The sequence below is a fragment of the Puma concolor genome, chromosome C1 (genome assembly GCF_028749965.1).
Source record: "Puma concolor isolate L17-30 chromosome C1, mPumCon1.1.hap2, whole genome shotgun sequence".
Lineage (NCBI taxonomy): Eukaryota > Metazoa > Chordata > Mammalia > Carnivora > Felidae > Puma > Puma concolor.
Genome location: NC_141674.1, coordinates 44,598,128 through 44,618,700, shown reverse-complemented (window position 1 = coordinate 44,618,700; position 20,573 = coordinate 44,598,128). Strand labels below are relative to the sequence as shown.

The 20,573-nt window shown below is 53.9% G+C and overlaps 1 protein-coding gene across 2 annotated transcripts; it reads right to left on the bottom strand.

Moving 5' to 3' along the window:
- Positions 1–831: 831 nt before the first annotated feature.
- On the bottom strand, positions 832–11,708 carry TMEM61 (transmembrane protein 61). Of its 2 annotated transcripts, XM_086717074.1 has the most exons (4): positions 11,610–11,708; positions 11,142–11,248; positions 6,932–7,281; positions 832–1,273 (listed from the first exon to the last, which is right to left on the bottom strand). In XM_086717074.1, the coding sequence occupies exons 2-4, from the start codon at positions 11,154–11,156 to the stop codon at positions 952–954; spliced, it is 687 nt and encodes a 228-aa protein (XP_086573200.1). In that variant the 5' UTR covers positions 11,157–11,248; positions 11,610–11,708; the 3' UTR covers positions 832–951. The 2 variants fall into 2 exon arrangements, with proteins under 2 accessions (XP_086573200.1, XP_025768449.1); XM_025912664.2 differs by having other exon boundaries at positions 11,142–11,697.
- Between the last annotated feature and the right edge of the window lie 8,865 nt (positions 11,709–20,573).

Sequence of the window (20,573 nt, the reverse complement as noted above, 5' to 3'; positions counted from 1 at the left end):
AGTGCAAGGACCCTCTGCAGCCAGAGCAGGGGCTCAGTTTCCTTGCCTGTAAATGGGAACACCACCTGTAGCAGGGCAGCCTTGATGATGTGAAAGGATGGCATACAGTAGGCCCTCAGGGAATGCTGCCCCGATCCAGCTGACTGAGCCCCGGGGCTTGCTGTGTGACCCTGGGAAGGTTACTTAACCTCTCGGAGCTGGCTTTCTCAGCTGGCGAGTGGGGGGAGGTAGAAATGAAGGATGCAGAATGGAGCTGGGAAGAAAATAGACATTTCTGCCATGATCTGGAAAGTAAGGGTAGGTAATGAGCTCCCTGTCCCAGGAGGTATGGGAGCAGAGACCAATTGTGCGCTAATCGACACCTGCCATGGGGTTAAGACGTGCACTTGTTATTTGATGCATTAGTACTGCGCCTCCAGGGTCAACGCGAGCTCACAACGCCAGCTGCTACCGTCTCGTCTATCTGTCACAACCCAGCTCCTCGGGCAGGGGCCGACGCCTCTGTCATTCCCAATTCCCATCGTATACATGAGGAAACCAAGGCAGAGAGGGCAAAGCCACTCGTTCAAGGTCACTCAACCGGCACGCGGTGGAACCCATGCCCAGGCGGTCTGAATTCAGAGCCCACATTCTTCTGATCACAAACTCAGTGTGTGGCCCGAGGGCCCCCACTTTCTCATCTGCACGTCAAAATCTCCCGGCTGCTAGCTATCTGAATGAGCCATCTCTGACATTCTGGCTGGGTCCCCCCCATGACTTGCAGCCCCACCAGCATCGTGTGCGGCAGAAAAACCACCCAGCTGGGCCCAGACAACCCACGGAGTCGCGAGAGAGAATAAAATGGATTTATTTTAAGCCGTTTGTTACACAGCCGTAGGTCGATAAAACAGCATTCAGCGACAAACATTTGCTGGGCGCCTCCTGGGTACCAGGCACTGTATTATGCACTCACTAGAAGCTCATCTGTCTCCAGCTTTGGAGTGTGCCTCCCCCCACTGTCGTCTGAGCCGGGCCTGGGCAGGAGCACGCGGTGGCGGGGACTGTCTCTCCAGAGAGGCCGTTGACAGCACTGATGATGCTCTCGTAGCTGGGCGGTGGCAAGGGGGGCTGGGTCCCACGCAGGGCATCCCCGGAGGCACAGTCCTTCGGGCTTTCTTCCGCGGGGTACGCAGGGGGTGTCGGGGGCCCCTCGGCAGGTGGCGTCGGGGGCCCCTCGGCAAGTGGCCAGCCCACGGCCTCCTCGTAAGTGGGGATGCCAACCACCTTTGGGACCCTGCAGGACAGAAGAAGAGAGGCTGTAGCAGGGGCAAGGGCAAACGTACTGCACGCCAGGGAAAGAGCAAGGGAGGCTGGGGCTGGGGAAGACTTCACACCCTGTCCAAACCCATTGTGGGCCCCAGGTACACACTCAGAGCTTGGAATGAGTCAGCTCTGCCAACCGCAGCCCTCCCACTCTGCCCGCCCCATCCTGTGAGTTCCCCACACGCGCTCGCTCGCTGCAACTCCTCAGTTCTCTCTGCCGGGAAGGTCCGTCCTCCCCCACCCCGCTCCCTGCTGGCCCATCCCCACTTGTCCTTTGAGGCTCTTCTGGGAAGCTTTCTTGACTGGTCCCCCCTCTCCGCGCAAAGCTCTCGCTCCCTGCTCTGGGCTCCCAGAGGGCTCTTCCCCGACACTGCATTGACCCTACCAGGTCCCCTAGGTTGTCCCTGAGGGCAAGGATGGACTTTGAGCATCCATGGGCTGAGGGCAGGTGCCTGGGGATGTTTGTTGAAAGAAGGATGGCTCATCGGCAGAAAGACTTCTAGCTTATTGTAATAATCCCTTACAAGATCCGGAGTTGTAGATACTCCAGGCGGGATGGGAGACATCGATGCTTCTGCCCATCTGGATGCTTGAGGCCCCAATATGGCAAGTCTGCGAAGTGATTACTTCCACTTGCATACCTCCAGAGATGGAGAGCTCACTACCTACCAGGTCAACCACATCCATCTCTAAACAGCCTGGCTTTCCTGTGACTTGCCCTACCTCCAACAAATGAATGACCCCGCAGGGACTTGAGGCACAGACCAGGTCTTCTGTGGCTTCTGTGACCGGCCCCCACAGGTTAGATTCAAAAAACAGGTTACCTGTATTCTAGCCTCAATGCTGATGGGAACGAGGCTGGCCCTCAGTCCTCTCAGAACCCTGGCGGGTCACCTCTGGGGAGGTGGTGCTTCTTTCCCTTCCCAGGACGCCAGGGGACAGGAGTGTCATTGATCCCACGTCTGAGCTGATTCCCCTTTGGGGATGATCCTGCCAGATACAGGAGCTGACCAAGTGACCTTGAAGGTCGCTTCTCGCACCAAGTGACTGAAGGGCTGGTTATGAGCCTGGGCTGTGGCTAGTTCAACTCTCTGCTATGCCACATTCTTGGTGGTAGATCATGGGTCAGTAACTCCATTAATCTGAGCCTCAGTTTCCCCATCTATACAATGAGGACAGCAAGGGCACCTACCTCCCAGGACTTTATGAAGATTAATTGAGATAATACAGGGGAAGGGGCACTTAGCACATGTTCTGTGAACAGGAGCTGATAACAAAATCTCAAAAGTCTCTGCGAGGAAGGGGTGTGGGAGACAAAAGTTATCATAGATCACCCGCACGGTAAGTGCCATACAGGCTATCGCTTGCCCAGAGTTATCAGTCTGGAGCTGGTGGGGAAGCAGTTCAATGCATACCATGGGTTCTGCCGGTGTAGACAGGGGAGGGGCTGATGGCAGGAGGCTGGCCCCGGGGGGTCGGAGGAGGTAGTGGAGGGAACTTCACTCCAGGGGCTGGTAGGGGGCAGTGCTGGGTACCTGCTCTCACCCCTCACTTGAGCATCCACCCCCCGCCGGGGACATGGCCCTTCTCTGGACAGCGTGTCTTCTCAGCCCGAGCCAACCGCAGCCATCAAAGTGACCCACTGGGGAGGCAGGCTCGCTGCTCCAGCCATAGACAGAGTCATGGAGTAGGCTGGTGGGGAGCTCAGGGTTAACCCCCAGCCTGCATGCCAATCTGATAGAGGGCACCGGCCAGGAGCCAGATCTGGGCTCCCCATCCAGTGCTGTGACACATCTCTCCCACAGACCCTCCTCCTCTGGAAGGCAGCCCGGGAGCCCTGCTACTGAGGGAGCTGATAAGGGGTCTCAGTCTCCCCGCAGCTCCCAGCATCCTTTGCACGTGAGGGCAGGCAAAGAATATTGCTTCTGGAGGCAAGCGGGCTAGACTCCACTGTCTCGTGCTGTGCCTTGTTCACATGGCCCCTCTGAGCCTCCTTCTCCTCATCTGTAAAATGGGGATGAGAATTCCCATTTTATAGATTCAGGGGAGGGGAAAATGGAAAAAGCTTTGACAGCACTCGGAAAAATGCGGGTAATACAGCTTCCAGAGCCCTATGTCTCCCTCCCCTCCCGCGTGCCCCAGCCACACCCCTGCTACTCCCTGGTTCCCCAAGCCCTGGAGATGCCAGACAGATTTGGGGTATGCCTGGACCACCGCAGCAGGCAACAGCTGGCAGGGCAGGGCACAGATGCCAGGGAAGCTCACCCCACAGCAGGAAGTTTGCTTAGAGGGCAGACGTGGAGTGGCCCTAGTGCCACCTGCTGTCACATTAGTAGCCAGCGTGGCCCAGCCAGCCCCAAGTCCTGTTCCTATGGTCCAGAGGCTGGGAACTGGGGGAACAGGAGGCCCCATGCAGAGCTGCCATATCACACACACACACACACACACACACACACACACACACACACGGGTGGTATATTCTGGATACGGCGCCCTGCAGGGGTGTGGGGTGGGCCCGCCGCTCTGGTCCCCAGGCCAGCAAGCTCCAGGGGAGGCTGGGGCTGGCCCCGGGGGGGCAGGAGGCCTGGGCCTGGCCTCGGCTCTGCCACCCTTCAGCTGAGTCAGGCAACCACAGTCGGGAAAGGGAAAGGGACAAGGACGGAATACTATTTGCCCAACGTGTAAACTCCCTAAACGTGTTCAGGACAACTCTGGGGGCTCGGCTCTCAGCCACAGTACAGATGAGTAAAGGCCAAGCATCAACCAAGCAGCAGAGCCCCCAGTCCTAATTGCCAAGCTCAAGCCAACGGCACCTATCACCCTTCTTCCCATCCCAGCCCTGAATCTCCCCACACCTTAGCGCCGTCTTCTGTGAAATAGGCCTAATCCTAACGCTTAACTCCCAAACTGTTGAGACTCAAATCAGGCAGCGGGCACTAGAGTGCACTGCAAGCTGTAAGGCACAGTCATACGCAGCCGCAAAGCTAAAGTGTGCACGAACTGTGCCAGGCATACACTTCCCCATCTATCACCTCATCTGAGCCTAACAGCAATCTCAGGAGAAAGTTCTGGCATGGCCACATGACAGATGAAGAATTAGATATGGTTTAGAGAGTCTAAGTAACACGCTCAAGGGCGCACAGCTTAGAAAAGAGCTGACACTGACACCCTCACGTCTGAATAGACCCGTGCTTTTTCTTTTAATTTTTTTTTTTAACGTTTATTTATTTTTGAGACAGAGAGAGACAGAGCATGAACGGGGGAGGGTCAGAGAGAGGGAGACACAGAATCTGAAACAGGCTCCAGGCTCTGAGCCCTCAGCACAGAGCCCGACGCGGGGCTTGAACTCACGAACCGCGAGATCATGACCTGAGCCGAAGTCGGATGCTTAACCGACCGGGCCACCCAGGCGCCCCGACCCGTGCTTTTTCTGCTATACTCACTGAGGACAGGGGCCCTGGGAGACCTCCTGTCCAGCCACCAGCGGGGTCAGATGCGGGGCTCACCAGCAGCAAGGCTGGGCTGTGTCAGCTTTCGGGGACAAGAAAGGGGCATGAACAGAAGCAGCCTCCCCGACATCCAGCCATCCTAGTTCTGAACCTAAGACTTGGGTCTCCGAACCTGATGGGCCATGAGCACCCGCCCAAGTAGGCTTCTTCCCCAGCCCTGCTGGGAATGAAATCCAACTGGCCCTACCGACAGACGCTGTTGAGTCAACACGGCTGTGTATACAGACAACATCCGCCCCCAGCAGTCCGGCCAGGCTAGAAGGGCAAGCAGGGACAGGTTACAGTTGCAGCACCCTGAGGTGTGGCCTGGTTCCCCTCCAGTCACCCACCACCTCGCTGTGTGACCAGGTAGGTCATTGGTCTCTCTGAGACCCGGGCTTCTCATGTGAGACGTGAGGGGACTGGCTGGAGGCCCTGACCTTCCCTCTCTCACAGTTGGGTCAAACCAAGGCCAGACCATTGTACCAAATGGCCCCTGGTGAATACTCTATTGTCTCTGACCCCAGGGAATCGCAGGCCAGTTGCAGGAAGAATTTGTTACATTCTTCAACTCACAATACAGTTTTTCCCTCTCCCCAAGGGAAGAAAGGTGTCCAGGTCCCAGGCGAGCTCGCTAGTGTCTGACTTAGCCCCTAACACACACAAGCTTTGCAGCCAGCGGGCTCTGCCACTTTTTAGCTGTGTTAACCTTCACCTTCTTCTTCCATAAACGGCAACAGAAATTCTTACCTTGCAGGCAGACAAGACCGGGGATGCATGCGGGCCGCCCAATATGGAGGCACTGTCCATGCTTGACTGAATGAATACATATTTAACAAGTGCACACATAATGCATCATTTTCTCCCCCAGGTAAAAAAAAAAAAAAAAAAAAAAAAAAAAAAAAAGAGCTTTTGGTATCTTGGTGATGCTCTGTAGATGTATATAATACAGAGATACATACAGAGCAGACAAATATGCAATATATCTGTGGTATGAAAATTTCATGGAGGGGGTGTGGGATTAAGAAAAAAATGCCAGGGCGCCTGGGTGGCTCAGTCAGTTAAGGGTCAGACTCCTGATCTTGGCTTAGGTCATGATCTCACAGTTCGCGGGTTCCAGCCCCGCGTCGGGCTCTGCACTGACAGCACGGGGCCTGGAGCCTGCTTGGGATTCTCTCTCTCCCTCCCTCTTTGCCTCTCCCCGGCTCACTCACGCTCGCTCTCTCTCTCTCTCTCTCTCTCAAAACAAACAAATAAATAAATAAACATTGAAAAAAAATACCTAAAAGGCTCTTTAGAGGGAGAGATAATTTTAAAAAGGTTGAGAAATACGGTCTTAATGCAAGATTTTGTCTCCACCCCCAACCCACCCCAGAGCCTTTGCACATGCTCTTCGGCCCATCCCAACCGCGTCTCTACATTATCCACTTCAGGAACAGCTGACACTTCCTGTGCACCTACTGTGTGCCAGGCGCCGGGCTACGTTCTACACAGACATCATCCCACTGGATTCTCCCCCATGTCCCCTGAGCTAGGGAGCAGTGAGGGTGCAGACTCAGTTCAAGTCCCGACTCACACACACGTTAGCTGGGTGTCCTTGGGCAAGTTAGTTAATGTCTTGGCACTTTGGGCTCCTCATCTATAGATGGAGTTAATAACAGTCCCTACTTCAGAGAGCTGCTGGGAAAACAAAATGAGTAAATACATGAAAAGCACTTAGAACAGTGTCCCGCAGATGGTAAGTGCAGGTATTTGCTATTATTGTGCTATTCTTATTCCTGTCTTATTTCAGATGAGGCAGTTGAGGCTCGGTAGGGTTGTACAATCTACTTGAAGTCCTACTTGCTAGTTAGTGATAGAACCAGGAGAGGATTCCAGGAGGTTTACCCCTGGGCCTGGGCTCTTAACCCCTCTGCTACTCTGCCCTGTATGTACCATGCTGAGCTCAATTGCCACCTCCTCCACGAAGCCTTCCGGGATTTCTCCATGTCTCTACAGGACCATATCCGTCCCTCTCTGACAGCTGTAACTACCCTGGTTTGTCAAAGTCTGTCAAAGGGCTTAAAACCCCTCCAGGACTCTGCTGATGACAGTGCTTTATCCACCACTCCCGCCCATCACCTCCACCCTGCCCTGCTGACCTGTAGCTCTCCTTCTCCGAGGGCTCCACAGTGAGGTAGTACAGGTCTCTGGAGAGGTGATATGGGTCCCATCGGGGAGGCCCCTGGGTGCTGGCCTTGATGGACCACAGCAAGCCGAAGAGTAGTAGCAGGCCACCTGCACCGCAGCAGAAGAAGCTGACGGACCTGAGCAGGGGACTGGGGGCCTGAGGCACTGGATGCCCCGTGGGAGGGGCCGGCTGGCCGGGCTGAGCACCTGCTTCTCCTTCACTCCACCAAGCAAAGCAGAGTGTCCCAGCTACCAGAAGCACCGTGCCGCTGACCGTCATGCAGTAATGGAGCGTGGAGGCCGCTCGGCTCACGTCACACGTCTGAACACAGAGAAGGGGAGACAGGAGGTAATGGGCCACGAGGCAGGCCTGCTGGGGTACTGCAGACCCACGTTTTAGTCCTCCCCTGTCTGAGGTCACGGTGTAACCTTGGAGAGGCCATTTGACTCCTCTGTGCCTCAGTTTCCTCATCTGTTAAACGGAGATGACACTCCCGACTTTGCAGGGCCGTTTCGAAGGCCACAGAGAATGTGTCTCAAGTTACCCAGCACCATGCCTGGGGCCCAGGAGCTCAGTAAGTGTGGCTATGTTCACTCTGGGCCTCTCCGGGCCTCATAGGTCCCATCAGCCTGGTGGGTATGACTCCCACCCCCACCCCGTCTACTACAGGCTGGGAGGGAAGAGAGTGAACACCTGTTGAGTCCAGCAGGCCTTCAGGGTCGAGACCTGCCGGTTCTGCATTGCCTCACCTCCCCTGGTCACAATCCCAAGAGGTCGAATTTGACAGAGGAAGGCACCGAAACCCAGGGCGGGTAAAGGAGCAAGAATGAAGTCCCGAGTTGAAATGCACGACCTGAGGCACCTTTGCGCAAAAAGGTGTTCACCATGGCCTTATGGATAATGGTCCTAATTTGGAAAAAGTCTAAACGTCCAACTATAGGCAACTGGTGAATAAACCATGGCGTACCCTCTAGATGGGATGTTAACAACTCGTCTGAAAAAACAAGCTCAGTACAAGTGTTTAACAACAGGGGAGACATGTATATCTTCCTTCTTTCAGCTTTTTTTTTTTTTTTTTTTTTTTGAGAGAGAGAGAATCTTTTTTTATTTATTTATTTTTTTAAATTTTTTTTTTTCAACGTTTATTTATTTTTGGGACAGAGAGAGACAGAGCATGAACAGGGGAGGGGCAGAGAGAGAGGGAGACACAGAATCGGAAACAGGCTCCAGGCTCCGAGCCATCAGCCCAGAGCCCGACGCGGGGCTCGAACTCCCGGACCGCGAGATCGTGACCTGGCTGAAGTCGGACGCTTAACCGACTGCGCCACCCAGGCGCCCCGAGAGAGAGAGAGAATCTTAAGCAGGCTCCACACTCGGCACGAGCTGGAAGCAGGACTCGATCCCACGACCCTGGGATCATGACCTGAGCGGAAAAAACAGTCAGATGCTCAGGAGACTGAGCCACACAGGCGCCCCTCTTTTTTTAGCTTTGTATGCCAAATTACGCATAGGGAAGCATGTCAATCGGATAAAGAAAAAATGCACAGGAAAAACGCAAACTGGGAGCCAAACTGGCCCCAGAGCATACAGACAGGAAGAGGCTGAAACCCACGTCCACGTTGTCCCCAAAGCCAATCTCTAGGCCATTGTACATGCTGTTCCCTCTGTCTGATAACTTGCCATTATCTCCCCTCAAGTCTCAGATTGGTCCTCACCCAAGAAGCCTTCACTTCAACACCAAGTGCCCCGGGCCTTCTTGCATCACAGCACTTCTCTGACTGTGCTCAGCCTCTCCTTTGCTTGTCCTGCCCACCAGCCAGTGAGCACACTGAGGACAGGCCCATAGTGGCCCCGTTCACTGCTGTATCCCCCAGTGCCTAGCACATAGTAGCTGCTCAATGAACATTTGTTGAAGAAATTCTCTTAAGTGAGGGAAGGCGTTACTGGGCAAACACTTGTTACGTGAACAGCCTCCCTTACAGCTGGGAGGGGCTAGGACAAGGGAGGCGACACAGGAGTTCGGCAACTGCAACAGCCAGCCACGGAGTGGAGACCTGGCCTTGGTCCCCATTCTGCAGTTCTGGGGTAAGCTTACCGACCGCTCCGGGCCTGTTTCCTTACCCTTTCAAAGGTCAGGTTCTTTAGCAGGCTGTTAGGAGAAGTTAGAGACACCGTCCTTTTCCAAAATCTGAGTCAGAGAAGCAGGGGGCTGGGGAACTCACAGACCTGAGACTTCAAGGATCAGGAATGCCTTCCAAATGAGGGCTTACCCGGCCAAATATGCTGCACCCAAACAATGCCCTGCTGTGTAGCTGCTAGCTCCTAGGAGAGCTGAGGGGCATCATGTTCAAGATACAGCAGGTGAAGCTTTAGACTTCAAAAGGGCATGTCGTCAATTCTGTTTAAAAACACATGTGCGTTGGGGGGGGCGCCTGGGCGGCTCAGTCAGTTAAGCATCCAGCTTCGGCTCAGGCCATGATCTCGCAGTTCGTGGGTTCGAGCCCCGTGTAGGGCTCTGTGCCTACAGCCTGGAGCCTTCGGATTCTGTGTCTCCCTTGCTCTCTGCCCCTCCCCCGTTCTGGGTCTGTCTGTCTGTCTCTCTCTCTCAAAAATAAGCAAACATTTAAAAACACATACACGTGTGTGTACATGTGTACCTATGAGAGAGAATGTATACATGTAGCAGGGGTGTTCTAAGAGTGGACCCCAAATCTTTCTGAGCCCCCAGACCACCAGCAGCGTATAGAAAAATGTCATTCGTAAATCACCTGCCGTTCTCTTCCTATGAATCGGTCTGTGGGGCAAGTGCCTCCTGTCTCCATTATTGTGGCGGGAGGAGATGAACCCGACTCCTCCCTCTCCAAAGTTAGACAGCTACGAGAGGCTGTCGAGAGGGAGAGCTGCAGCAATCGGCTTGGAAAACCCACTTAAAACCCACAGCAGATCAGTAACAGTTCATAACGCCTTGCCTGTATACCAAGGCCCCTCTTCACACTCCCCACAACCGAGGGGGGTGGGTAGGGCAGGGCGAGAAAATTCTTGCTTTGCAAATGAGGAGACCTAGCCCAGAAAGGTGGAGGACTCTGCCCAAAGCCAGAGATTGCTTTGCTTCTCAACCCTTGAAGAACTTGTTTCTGCACAGGGCAACTTCAGATGCCCTTAGACTCCTATAAAAGCAATAGTTGCTCGTTGTGAGAAAAAGAGAGGACCCCAGAAGTGAATAAAAATGCAACATATGAATCATCATTGCTTCCGCCCCTCAGGATGAACATGACCTGCGTGTGAGGCGTCCCCTTTCCATCTCTCCCTTGCCCTACGTACATGATGATGGAGGCGGCAGACGTGTGCTAGGCATTTACACGGGCTGGGCACCACCCCGCGCTTTATCGGTGCCCCCGACTGAATCCTTGCAACAGCCTCATGGAGCTTGGAGGGTGACAGCTTGCCTGGGGTCAGTGCCAAATTTGAACCCAATGCTGGGGACCTGGGGACCTCGTCCTGGGGAGTCGTCTGTCCCCACCCAGGGCCCTCATTTCACATCCCCCCCTTCAAGACCCAGTCCAAACACCACCTCCTCCCACTGGCCCACCTGCTGCTGCCAGCCCCACCTCCCACCAGCCAGAGGAGGCCTATCCCTGCCTCCGATTTATCGCTCCCTCTAACTGCGGCCATTCCATGAGCCCTGTGACCTTGAAACTGCTCAGCATCTCTGAGCTCAAATTCTGCCTCTCAGGGAAGAGCAAGTGGTAAAGACGAGGCGGCAAGACAGCAAGCTGTAATGAAGCACGGTGATCAGAGCTGGACAAGGATGGACCCTGACTCTGACACTGTGCAATTTATCTAGCTTCTCCGTGCCTCAGCTCCCTCCTCTGTAAAATGGGCACCATTACACTGTCTCTGCAACCAACAAGGGAACTCCAAGTGCCACCCTTCCGGAAGAGCTAAGCCATCTGAACAGGAAGTGGTCCAAACCATCCCAATCAACTTCTGGGTAAACTAAGGCCCTGACTGCCATGCTCAAGGCCACCCGGCCAGTTAGAACACAGGAAGAGGACCTGGGTGTCCACTCTGCACCGCCAAGCCACTGAAGTCAAGGTGAAGAGAGGGGGGTCCAGGCGGGGTCAGCATTAGGAGGCGCTGAGATGCTCGGGAAGGAAGGAGAGGAGGAAGCTTATACCCACCTCAGATGAAGCCATCAGGCGGCAGGTGGTCAGGCGTGGTCCAGGCGCAGGGACCAGAGGGAGGTGCAATCCTGGGGATGGCTGTCCCTCGGGTTTGCAGGAGGCGCCTGGAGTTAGGGAGCAGCCTTGTTGAAGGTCCCCTAGCCCGGTTTTCCGCGTTCCCCCGAAAGCCCCAAGGTCGGGCTCTCCGTCTGGTCCAAGGGTATCCGAATGCCCCCCCCCCCCCCACCGCCCGCAGTCGCCGTGCGTCCCACACGCTCCCGCCACCCCCTACGCGGTGCAGCGAGGTGCCCAGCAGGCCGCACCCCACGCGTGCCTGCCCTGGGTGGGGGGGGAAGGGGGGGGCTGTGATCCCCGCAGGGGCTCTGCGAGCTGCAGGGCGCTCTGGGGCGCCAGGCGTGTGCGGGGCCGGGCTTCGTCCTCCGCCCCCGACTCGGGCTCGAGCTGGGGGGGCACCTGCCGCCCCACCTCCCCTGCGATCCCGGTCCTCGCGTGCCGTCGGTCAGGCCAGAGACTCCGGGTGGCCGCTCTGGGAGCTCCAGGTGCCTCGCCTCGGCGCTGCCGGCCCCGCCCGACCTTAAAGCGACAGCGCGACCGGGGAGGGAGGGGTTAGGGTTTCTAGGCCGCGGGGAGCGCCGGGCAGGGGTGGCCACCATCGGGAGCTGGCTGTCCTCGCAGCCGTCCCGCCCCGCTGCCCCACTGGAGTGGGCTTGAGAGCCCAGACGGACTCCTCCCAGAGCCACCAAACCTCAGTCCCGGTCGAGAGGGCTCTAGGAGACCTGAGCCCATGCCTCCTCGCTCTCACTCTACAGAGAGGGAAACTGAGGCCCAAAGAGGGTTTACCGCATACTTCTTGGTAGTGACTGGCTTTTGCTTCTCAGCGCACTGAATCTGAGAGCAGGCCTCCCTCCAGGACCTCAGATCCCGAGGAGGAAGGCGTTCTCAGAAATAACGGCTGGCATTTACACGCTTCCCCCAGTCCCTGCAGGAGGTGGCTGCCCTGGCCCTGAGAGGCTGGGGACACTGGGGCTTGGGAGCAGGGCCTCCCACCTGCCGTGTGACCTAACTTCTCTGCACCTTCTTCCTTCTGTGGCAAAGGAGGGCTGATGATTCCAACTCACAGGTCTTCCGGGACTGAATGCGTTAAGTGGGGCAGGTTAAGTGCTAGGCCATTTACCAAGTGCAGGCTAAAGGCGGTCTGGGGGGACAGGTGATTTAGGAGTCTGCAGGTCAGGTGAGGCGTATGGAGGTGTATGGAGTCTTCTACAGGGGGACACCTGAGGACTCCTAGAGTGTCAGGAATGGGGTGTCGTGAGTGCAAAGCCTGGGCAAAATCACAGGCTGGTTAAACCTCCACAGATCCATGTTGGTCAAAGAGAGCCAGCCCCTGGACTAGCTGAGGCCCTGGTTTTGCTTTTGTCTTTTCCTGCTGCTCCAACAAGCCAGGGGACTGGGCCACATTCCCCTCAGCCACAGCCAATGGTTCCCCACCAAACTGGTGGCGACCAACTGTCCTTCCAGCCCAGGGACACAGAAGGTCAGAGCAGCCTGTCCAGCTGGGATCTAAAGCTCAGACAGGGGAAACCGCGGCCTCAGTCATACAGCAGGTCAGCAGCGGGGCCCAGGTCCCCGGTTCCTTCCCTCCTCGTCTCCAAGGAAATGCCACCCAAGAGCATTAGTGTTCTCTGAGCACAGACTCCTCTGACTGTGAGGTCCTTTTCATCTTGGCTGTGTGTGAGCCTCAGGAAGCTCGGGAGGCCTACAGAGAGTTGAGAAGCGGCTGACCTCAGACCAGAACCTCCTTCAGCTTTGCTATTCTCAATCTGGAGGTGGGGACAAGCTGGTGGGGACCAAAGTCCCCCAGCAGCCCCCGTGGTGCCCTCATGGACTTGCTCCGAGGACAGAGATAAGAGGAGGAAGCTCCTCCTTGAAGCACCCTGCCCCACTCACTCCTGCAGGGGCAGGCGTCCATGCAGGGCGTGAGCCCCTCACTGATCAGGACCCATCGACCCCGCCACTCCTCCGTCAGTAGGCCCGGGGGTACGTCACAAGTTGGTGAGGTGGAGGTCCCCACTTGGGGACACCCCTGACCCTGCTTAAACCTGAGTCCCCTGGCCCAGGCTGGACACCAGGCCCTGGAGTTGGACAGGTTGTGTTCTGTCCCGACTCAGCCACCTCCAGGCAAGAAGACCCTGGCCACATCCTTTTCTTGGACCTGCTGTTGCTTTATCTATAAAGTGGAGATCATGGCCCCTCCTTCCCAGGGTAGCTATGAGGGTTAATTAAGGCCTTATGCATAAGAAGCTGGCCTGGGCGCACTCTCACATGGCATCGTGGCTCTATTTGTGATTCTCTCCTAGCTGATGGTGACCTCCCCAAGGGCAGGGACCAGATGTGGCTGGGCTCAGGACCCAGCCAGGCCCAGCACCGCCGGGACCAGAGTGCTCGTAGACCCTTCCTGAGCAAGCAACCTCACACTTTCCTGGGCACCAGCTGGGCGACTCGCAGGAGAAAATCGGTGACCAGCTTCTGCCTCAAGGGGGTGGAGAAGAGAGTTACCGCTTGTACCCGCTTATCAGATGTCACCGGCCATCTGCTTTTCCCATTAGCTGTCACCTCAGCTAAGTCATCGAGGCTGAGTGAGAATGCCAGGGTTACATAGCTAGTAAGTGAGGGGAGGCGGGTGGGGAGAGGGGGTGCTAAAACCCACATGGGTCTGAATCTTCTAGACCCATATGCACTTTTCCATTTTAGCCATATTGGCCCCTCCTCAGTTCCAATCAGGGCTGCTGCCAACACCTCTCACTGGCCTCTCTGCCCCTAGACTGTCTGCCCTTCATGCTGCGCCAGCCTGAGCCTCTAAACCAGCACCGCAACCAGTCCCTCCAGTCCCTCACCCACCTAAGACTTTCTGTGCTCCCCGGTCCTCTCAGAATGATGACCCCAGCTGCCGAGTATCCACTCCCCAGCTTCATTCCCCGTGCTCCCCTGAGGCCACTCCTAAACTCATGGTCCAGGGTGTTCCAAGCACAATGCCAGGCCTTTTCTACATCCGGTGAGCTTCACCTGATGAGCTCACACACTTCCTTTAAGACTCAGGTCACAGGTCACCTCCTCCGGGTGACTTTTCCTCAGTGCCCCAAAGCAGAACGATCTGGTCCCTCTCCCAACCTCCTACAAGTCTGTAAAGTCCATCATTACCCTGAGCCCGCCGACACAAAACCACACGCCTTCCCTTCTTCCGTTCCAATGAAAAGAAATAGCTGGGGGCGCCTGGGTGGCTCGGTTAAGCATCCAACTTCGGCTCAGGTCATGATCTCGCAGTCTGTGGGTTCTGCGCTGGGAGCCCGCATTGGGCTCCGCGCTGACAGCTCAGAGCCTGGAGCCTGCTTGGGAGTCCCTGTCTCCCTCTCTCTGCCCCTCTCCTGCTTGTGCACGCTCTGTCTCTCATTCTCTCCCTCTCACTCTCCCTCACAAATAAACTTAAAAAAAAAATAGTGGAGATTGCAGAGAATTTAGAATATATCAATAAGTTAGAAGAAATCAGGGGCGCCTGGGTGGCTCAGTCGGTTGTGTCTGACTTAGGCTCAGGTCATGATCTCGTGGTTTGTGAGTTCCAGCCCCGTATCGGGCTCTGTGCTGACAGCTTAGAGCCTGGAACCTGCTTCCGATTCTGTGTCTCCCTCTCTCTCTGCCCCTCCCCTGCTTATGCTCTGTCTCTGTCTCAAAAATAAATAAACATTGAAACAAAAAAAAAACTTTAAAAAGAAATCAGGATATCTGCCTTCACAGATACAGAGCCCTGTAAGAGAAGAAAAACATTTCCCTGAGTATAGCCTCATCTGCACAGGGTCTGCTCACTCTCTCACCCCTGCCCTTGCACTCTCACCTTTTTGAGCAGGCTGCTCTGGGGTCCATGGTCCCGGGCCACATTTGGAGAAGCAACGAGAAATAAGCACTGGAATCAGGCTTCTCAGGATTGTTACGAGGATTAAATGAGTTATTATATAATGTGCTTAGCAACAGTGCTTGGCTCATAGTGTTAGCGATATTGGCTGTTATTATTACTATTATTATTATTCTATCTGTACAAAGAAAGAAGCAGTGAGAGAATCCACGATCTTCTGGGAGGAGCATCCTCTTTCCCTCTTCCACCTCCTGCTTCTTGGCCTTTTCCAAGACCACCAACCACCTAGGGACAACCAGCCCCTGTGACATTATGACATAACGCTTTTCCAAAAGTGCACGTCTTAACAAAAATCTGATCATGCATTGCATACCATTTTTAATAAGCTTCTATTTTCATTTAACACAGTCTATCTTGGATACCTTTCCACATGTCACTGCACTCTCATCAATTGCTTACATGTCTCACTCACCTACAGACAGCATCTTGTGGGCAGGCATAGACATCTCATGTCCCGTGCCCACCCTTCTCCCCCACCCCGTGCCACCTCAAAGCTGGCACACCATAAGCCCACTGTGAGTGTGTGTCACGAACGGCATGGGATGTGCAATGGTGGGTTCTGTTCCCTGCCTACGAGCACAGCACATGTCCCTAGGGAGGGGAGAAGGCTCCTAGGGGATTCAGTTTCTGCCAGCAATGCAGCCAAGGCCAGTCAAGGCCAAGGAGTGGGAATATCTTTAAAGAACAGTCTCTGAGCACATTCCCTAATGTCAGATGGCAGCAGGACTCTGAGGCTCGGCTTCATGAAAGAGGGGGTTTAGACCAGTGTTCTCAACCCACGGCGATTTTGCCCACTCTTATTCCTCAGAAGACATTTGGCAATGTATGGAGATACTTTTGCCTTCACAACAGTGATGGGCTGAGGGATGCTGCGGGTATCTAGAGTGCAGGGGCTAGGGATGCTAAAAACACCCTATAATGCTCCCACAGCAAAGAATGATCTGTCCCAGGTGTGGGTGCCAAGATTGAGAAACCCTGGTTGAGACTTGGGCTTCGGAGACTGCTTGGTTCAAAGGATTTCAGCGTTCTGCAGAGAGAAGGAAAAATAAATAAATGTGACTGTATAATATAAAGACATATAAGAGAGAATGAACCTGAGATTCCAGAAAGTCAACCCCATTTTCCTAGGAGCCTTAGGAAAGTCTCTGAAATTTACATGTAACTGCTAAAGGAAACTTACCAGAGTGTCTCTTGTACATAACAGAAAGGGGAGGGCCTGGGTGACTCATTCAGTCAGTTTCCAGTCCGACTTAGGCTGGGGTTGTGATCTCCAGGTTCACAGGTTCCGGCTCTGTGCTGACAGCTCAGAGCCTGGAGCTTGCTTCAGATTCTGTGTCTCCCTCTCTCTCGGCCCCTCCCCTGCTCGCACTATGTCTCTCTCTCTCTCTCTCTCTCTCTTTCTCTCAAAAAAATAGATAACCATTTAAAAAAAATTTTTAATTAAAAAAAAAAAAAGAACAGAAAGAGGGGAGCAGGGACCCTGGCCCCATTCCCAGCCAGCACAGGTGCCCTTTGTGTCTGTTTTTGCTACTAGGCTTCTGTGCTGGCTTTTCTTTGGGAAGGAAAAAAAACCTCTGGAGGTAGGGGCCGGGTGGAGAAAAGGTTTGAAAACCGCTGATCTGTTTTGATCTCTATTTTATAGGCCCAGAAAAGGAAAGTGAGTTGCCTGAAGTCACACAGAGAATCTTAAGTAAAAGAGGAACTCCTTTTGGCCAGAGCCTCTTTTTACCAGCCTCTTGGCCGCTATCCAGAATCACTGATGCCTTTGGGCTAGGAGTCAGATACTTAGGGGTGGGGGACAGGCGTGGGCAAACTATGTCCCACAGATCTGGCTCACTGCCTGCTTTTGTATGGCCTGGAATTAAGAAAGGTTTTTGTGCTTTTTGTAATAGTTGAAGAAAATCAAAGGAAGAGTAATATTTCATGATACATCAAAAGTGTACAAAATTCGAATCGTAATGTCCACAAATAAGGTTTTATGGAAGCACGGGCATGGTCATTCCTTCTATGTCACTCTTGTACTGCAGCATTAGAATTAAGTGTTGTGACAGAAACCAGATGGCCCCTAAAGCCTGAAATACTAACTTCCAGGGCTACACAGAAAATATCTGCCAGCGCCTGCTCAAGCTTCTGCCTCAGCCCTGCCACCAATGTGCTGTGCAATCCTGGGCAAGTGACAGAACCTCTCTGGGCCCCCTCACCTACAAAAGTGGGATAAAATGTCTTCCCGTAGCTGAGTGTTATATTTGTGTTCTATTGCTGCATAACAGATTACCACAAACTTAGCCATTAAGAATAATGCCTGTTTGGGGCGCCTGGGTGGCGCAGTCGGTTAAGCGTCCGACTTCAGCCAGGTCAGATCTCACGGTCCGTGAGTTCGAGCCCCGCGTCGGGCTCTGGGCTGATGGCTCAGAGCCTGGAGCCTGTTTCCAATTCTGTGTCTCCCTCTCTCTCTGCCCCTCCCCCGTTCATGCTCTGTCTCTGTCTGTCCCAAAAATAAATAAACGTTGAAAAAAAAAAAAAAAAAAAAAGAATAACGCCTGTTTGTGACCTCAGGGCACTGCAGGTCAGAAGCCCAGGTGGCTTCAACTGGGTTCTCTGCTTAGGGCTCCACAAGACCAAAGTCAAGTCAAGGTGTGGGCTGAGCTGGGCTGTCTTCTGGGGCTCTGGGGAAGAATCCTGCTTTCAAGCTCATTCAGGTTGTTGACAGAATCCTGCTCCTTGTGACTGAGGACGGACGCCTTGTTTTCCCTCTGGTGGCACCCAGGGACCGCTCTCTGCTCCCAGAGGTCGCCCTCTGGTCCGGCCCTGAGGCTCCCTCCATCTCAGCAATAGAGACCCTCTCTCACCCTCACATGTTTGCACCTTTGCATCTCTTTGACTGCCTTCTCTGCTCTCCTTGGAAGGAAACCCTGCTTTCGAAGGGCTCCTGTGAAGAGGTTAGGTTCGCTCATCTCTGTCTTAAGGTCAGCTGATTATAATCTTAGTCACATCTACAAAACTCCCCTTGCTGTGTAACCAAAAGGCAAAGGTCATGAGTGCCATCTGAGAATTCTGCCCACCACGGGGCTGTGCCAGGGGAGACCGGGCACGTGTGTCATAAACACTGTCGTTACAGGATCGCGCTCTGTGCGCCTGCTGCTGAGACCGCCCGCGTGGAGAGACGGCGTTCACAAAGAATTCAGAAACAAGGCAGATAGGGAGCAGACCTTGCCTCTGCATGCACCAGGATTTCTAGGCGTACCAAAGGGGAGCCTTCACCAAGGCGTCTGAGCTGGGCTGTGACGCAGGCAGGATTTCCACAGGCAAGGGAAGGTCCGGGACTGGCGGTAGGCAGGACCGCTTGCTCAAGGCATGACGCAGATGACCGGTATTATGTCATTCTTAGGTGGACAATGGACATGTATATTTTTTTAACTTCAGAGAGAGAGAGAGAGAGCGAGCGCATGAGTGGGGAAGAGGGGCAGTGGGAAAAAGAATCTTAAGCAGGCTGCAGGCTAAGTGCAGAGGCAGATGCCAGGCTCGATCCCACCACCCTGGGATCGTGACCTGAGCAGACATCAAGAGTGGGACGCTCAACCGACTGAGCCACCCAGGCGCCCCAACAACGGACACATTTTTAAGCTTTTGTATAAACCAGCCTATTCAAGGTTAAAACAGCATCAAAGTTAGCATCCATGGACTGCCTCCCAAATGCCAGACATTATGTTAGTTACATCGTATACTTAGGTTCTAAGTCTCAAAGGGCCCTAGGTGGTAGGAATTTTGTTCACAGCTCTATTGCAAAATTTGATTCACATACCATAAAACATAACCATTGAAAGTATACGGTTTGGGGGCCCCTGGGTGGCTCAGTTGGTTAAGTTTCAGCTTGGTTTCAGCTCAGGTCAGGATCCCAGGGTCGTGGGATCAAGCCCCACATCAGGCTCCGGGATCAAGCCCCACATCAGTGAGCGTGGAGCCTGCTTGGGATTGTCCCTCTCCCTCTCTCTCTTCCTCTGCCCTTCCCTGCTCGCTTACTCTCTCCCTCTCAAATTAAAAAAAAAAAAAAATTGTTTTTAGTAAAATAAAATAAAATAAAATAAAAATGAACAATTCAGCAACTTTTATTATATTCACAGAGTTGTGCATCCATCACCGTAACCAATTTTAGAACCTCATCACCCCAAAAAGAAACCCCATGCCCCTTACCGTCACCCTCTAGTCTCTCCGTGCCCCGCCCCCTGCCCTAGGGCAACCACGGATCTCCTGGGTCCACAGTTCTGCCTACTCTGGACATCGCATATACGTGGAAACACCTATGTGGTCTTACATGACGACGTCCTTCCTTTGCATGATGTTTTCAAGGTTCGTCCGTGTGGTGGCATGTAACAGCATTTCGTTCCTATCTACTGCCAGATATTCTATTGTGTGAATCTATTACATGTTGTTTCCCTGTTCGTCCGCTGACGGACATGCGTGTTGTTTCTACTTGTTGGCTGTTATGAAGACAGCTGCCGCGACCGCTCGGGTACCAGACGTATGTTTTCACTTCCCTCAGATGTACGACCTAGCTCATGCACTAACTCTCTACTGAACCCACTGAGGATAAAGGAGGAATTTTTATCTCCACTGTAGTTGAGGAAACTGAGGCTCAGAGAAGTGAAAACAGCCACTCAAGATCAGAGAACAAAGCAGGCTTAAACTCCGGGCCGTCCAACATCAGAGCTCTATAGGTCCTGCCTCTGCATAAATATATAAAATAGTACAGAAGTCTCTGAACCCTTCTCCTTTTAAAATATTAATTTCTTGACAGCGGAGCTCTTTGTCTGCTTTATCCGATATATCCAAAAAGTTCTGGTGCCCAGAAGAGGCTTGACGCATAGTAGGTGCTTGATACGTGCTTGTTGAGCGAAGGGGACAATGAGTAAGGAAGTGTGGGTGCTTGGAGGTGAGAGAGTGAGGTGGTGGGAAATCCGCACCATAACTGTTGGGCCACAGTTGTGCCCGACGTGCTGCCAGGATGAATTTTTCAGACTCTTGGAGCTGGTTCCAGCCACCCCTGCAAGGGACGTGCTTTTCCCCCGCAGTCAACCTTGAAAGGCCGGTCATCTCTCCAGTGGCGCACGGGTTCCTGGAATTCTGCGCCTGGGAGACTATTCACGGACAGGCAAGACGCTGCGTCCTCTGAGTTCCTGTTCTAAAAAAGGAAACTGCCATCTGTGGGTAAGAAGAGGATTAGGACTTCAAGGCCTCAGCTTCCTTGGAAGACATTTTCTGCCCGAGTGAGACGGCCCCAGGCTATTCTGGGGCCTCCTGTTCTGGAAGGGCTGAGAGTAGGCTGGCCGCCTTGGAGCATGGGGGAGATAGCCCTGGTCGGGTCTGAGGAGGAAATCTTGTCTGGGAGCCAAAACAAAGGGCTGAGAGCCGGGACAGTCTGTGGATGGAGGCCTGGCGACAGCCTTGACTCCAGGGATGACGTCCGG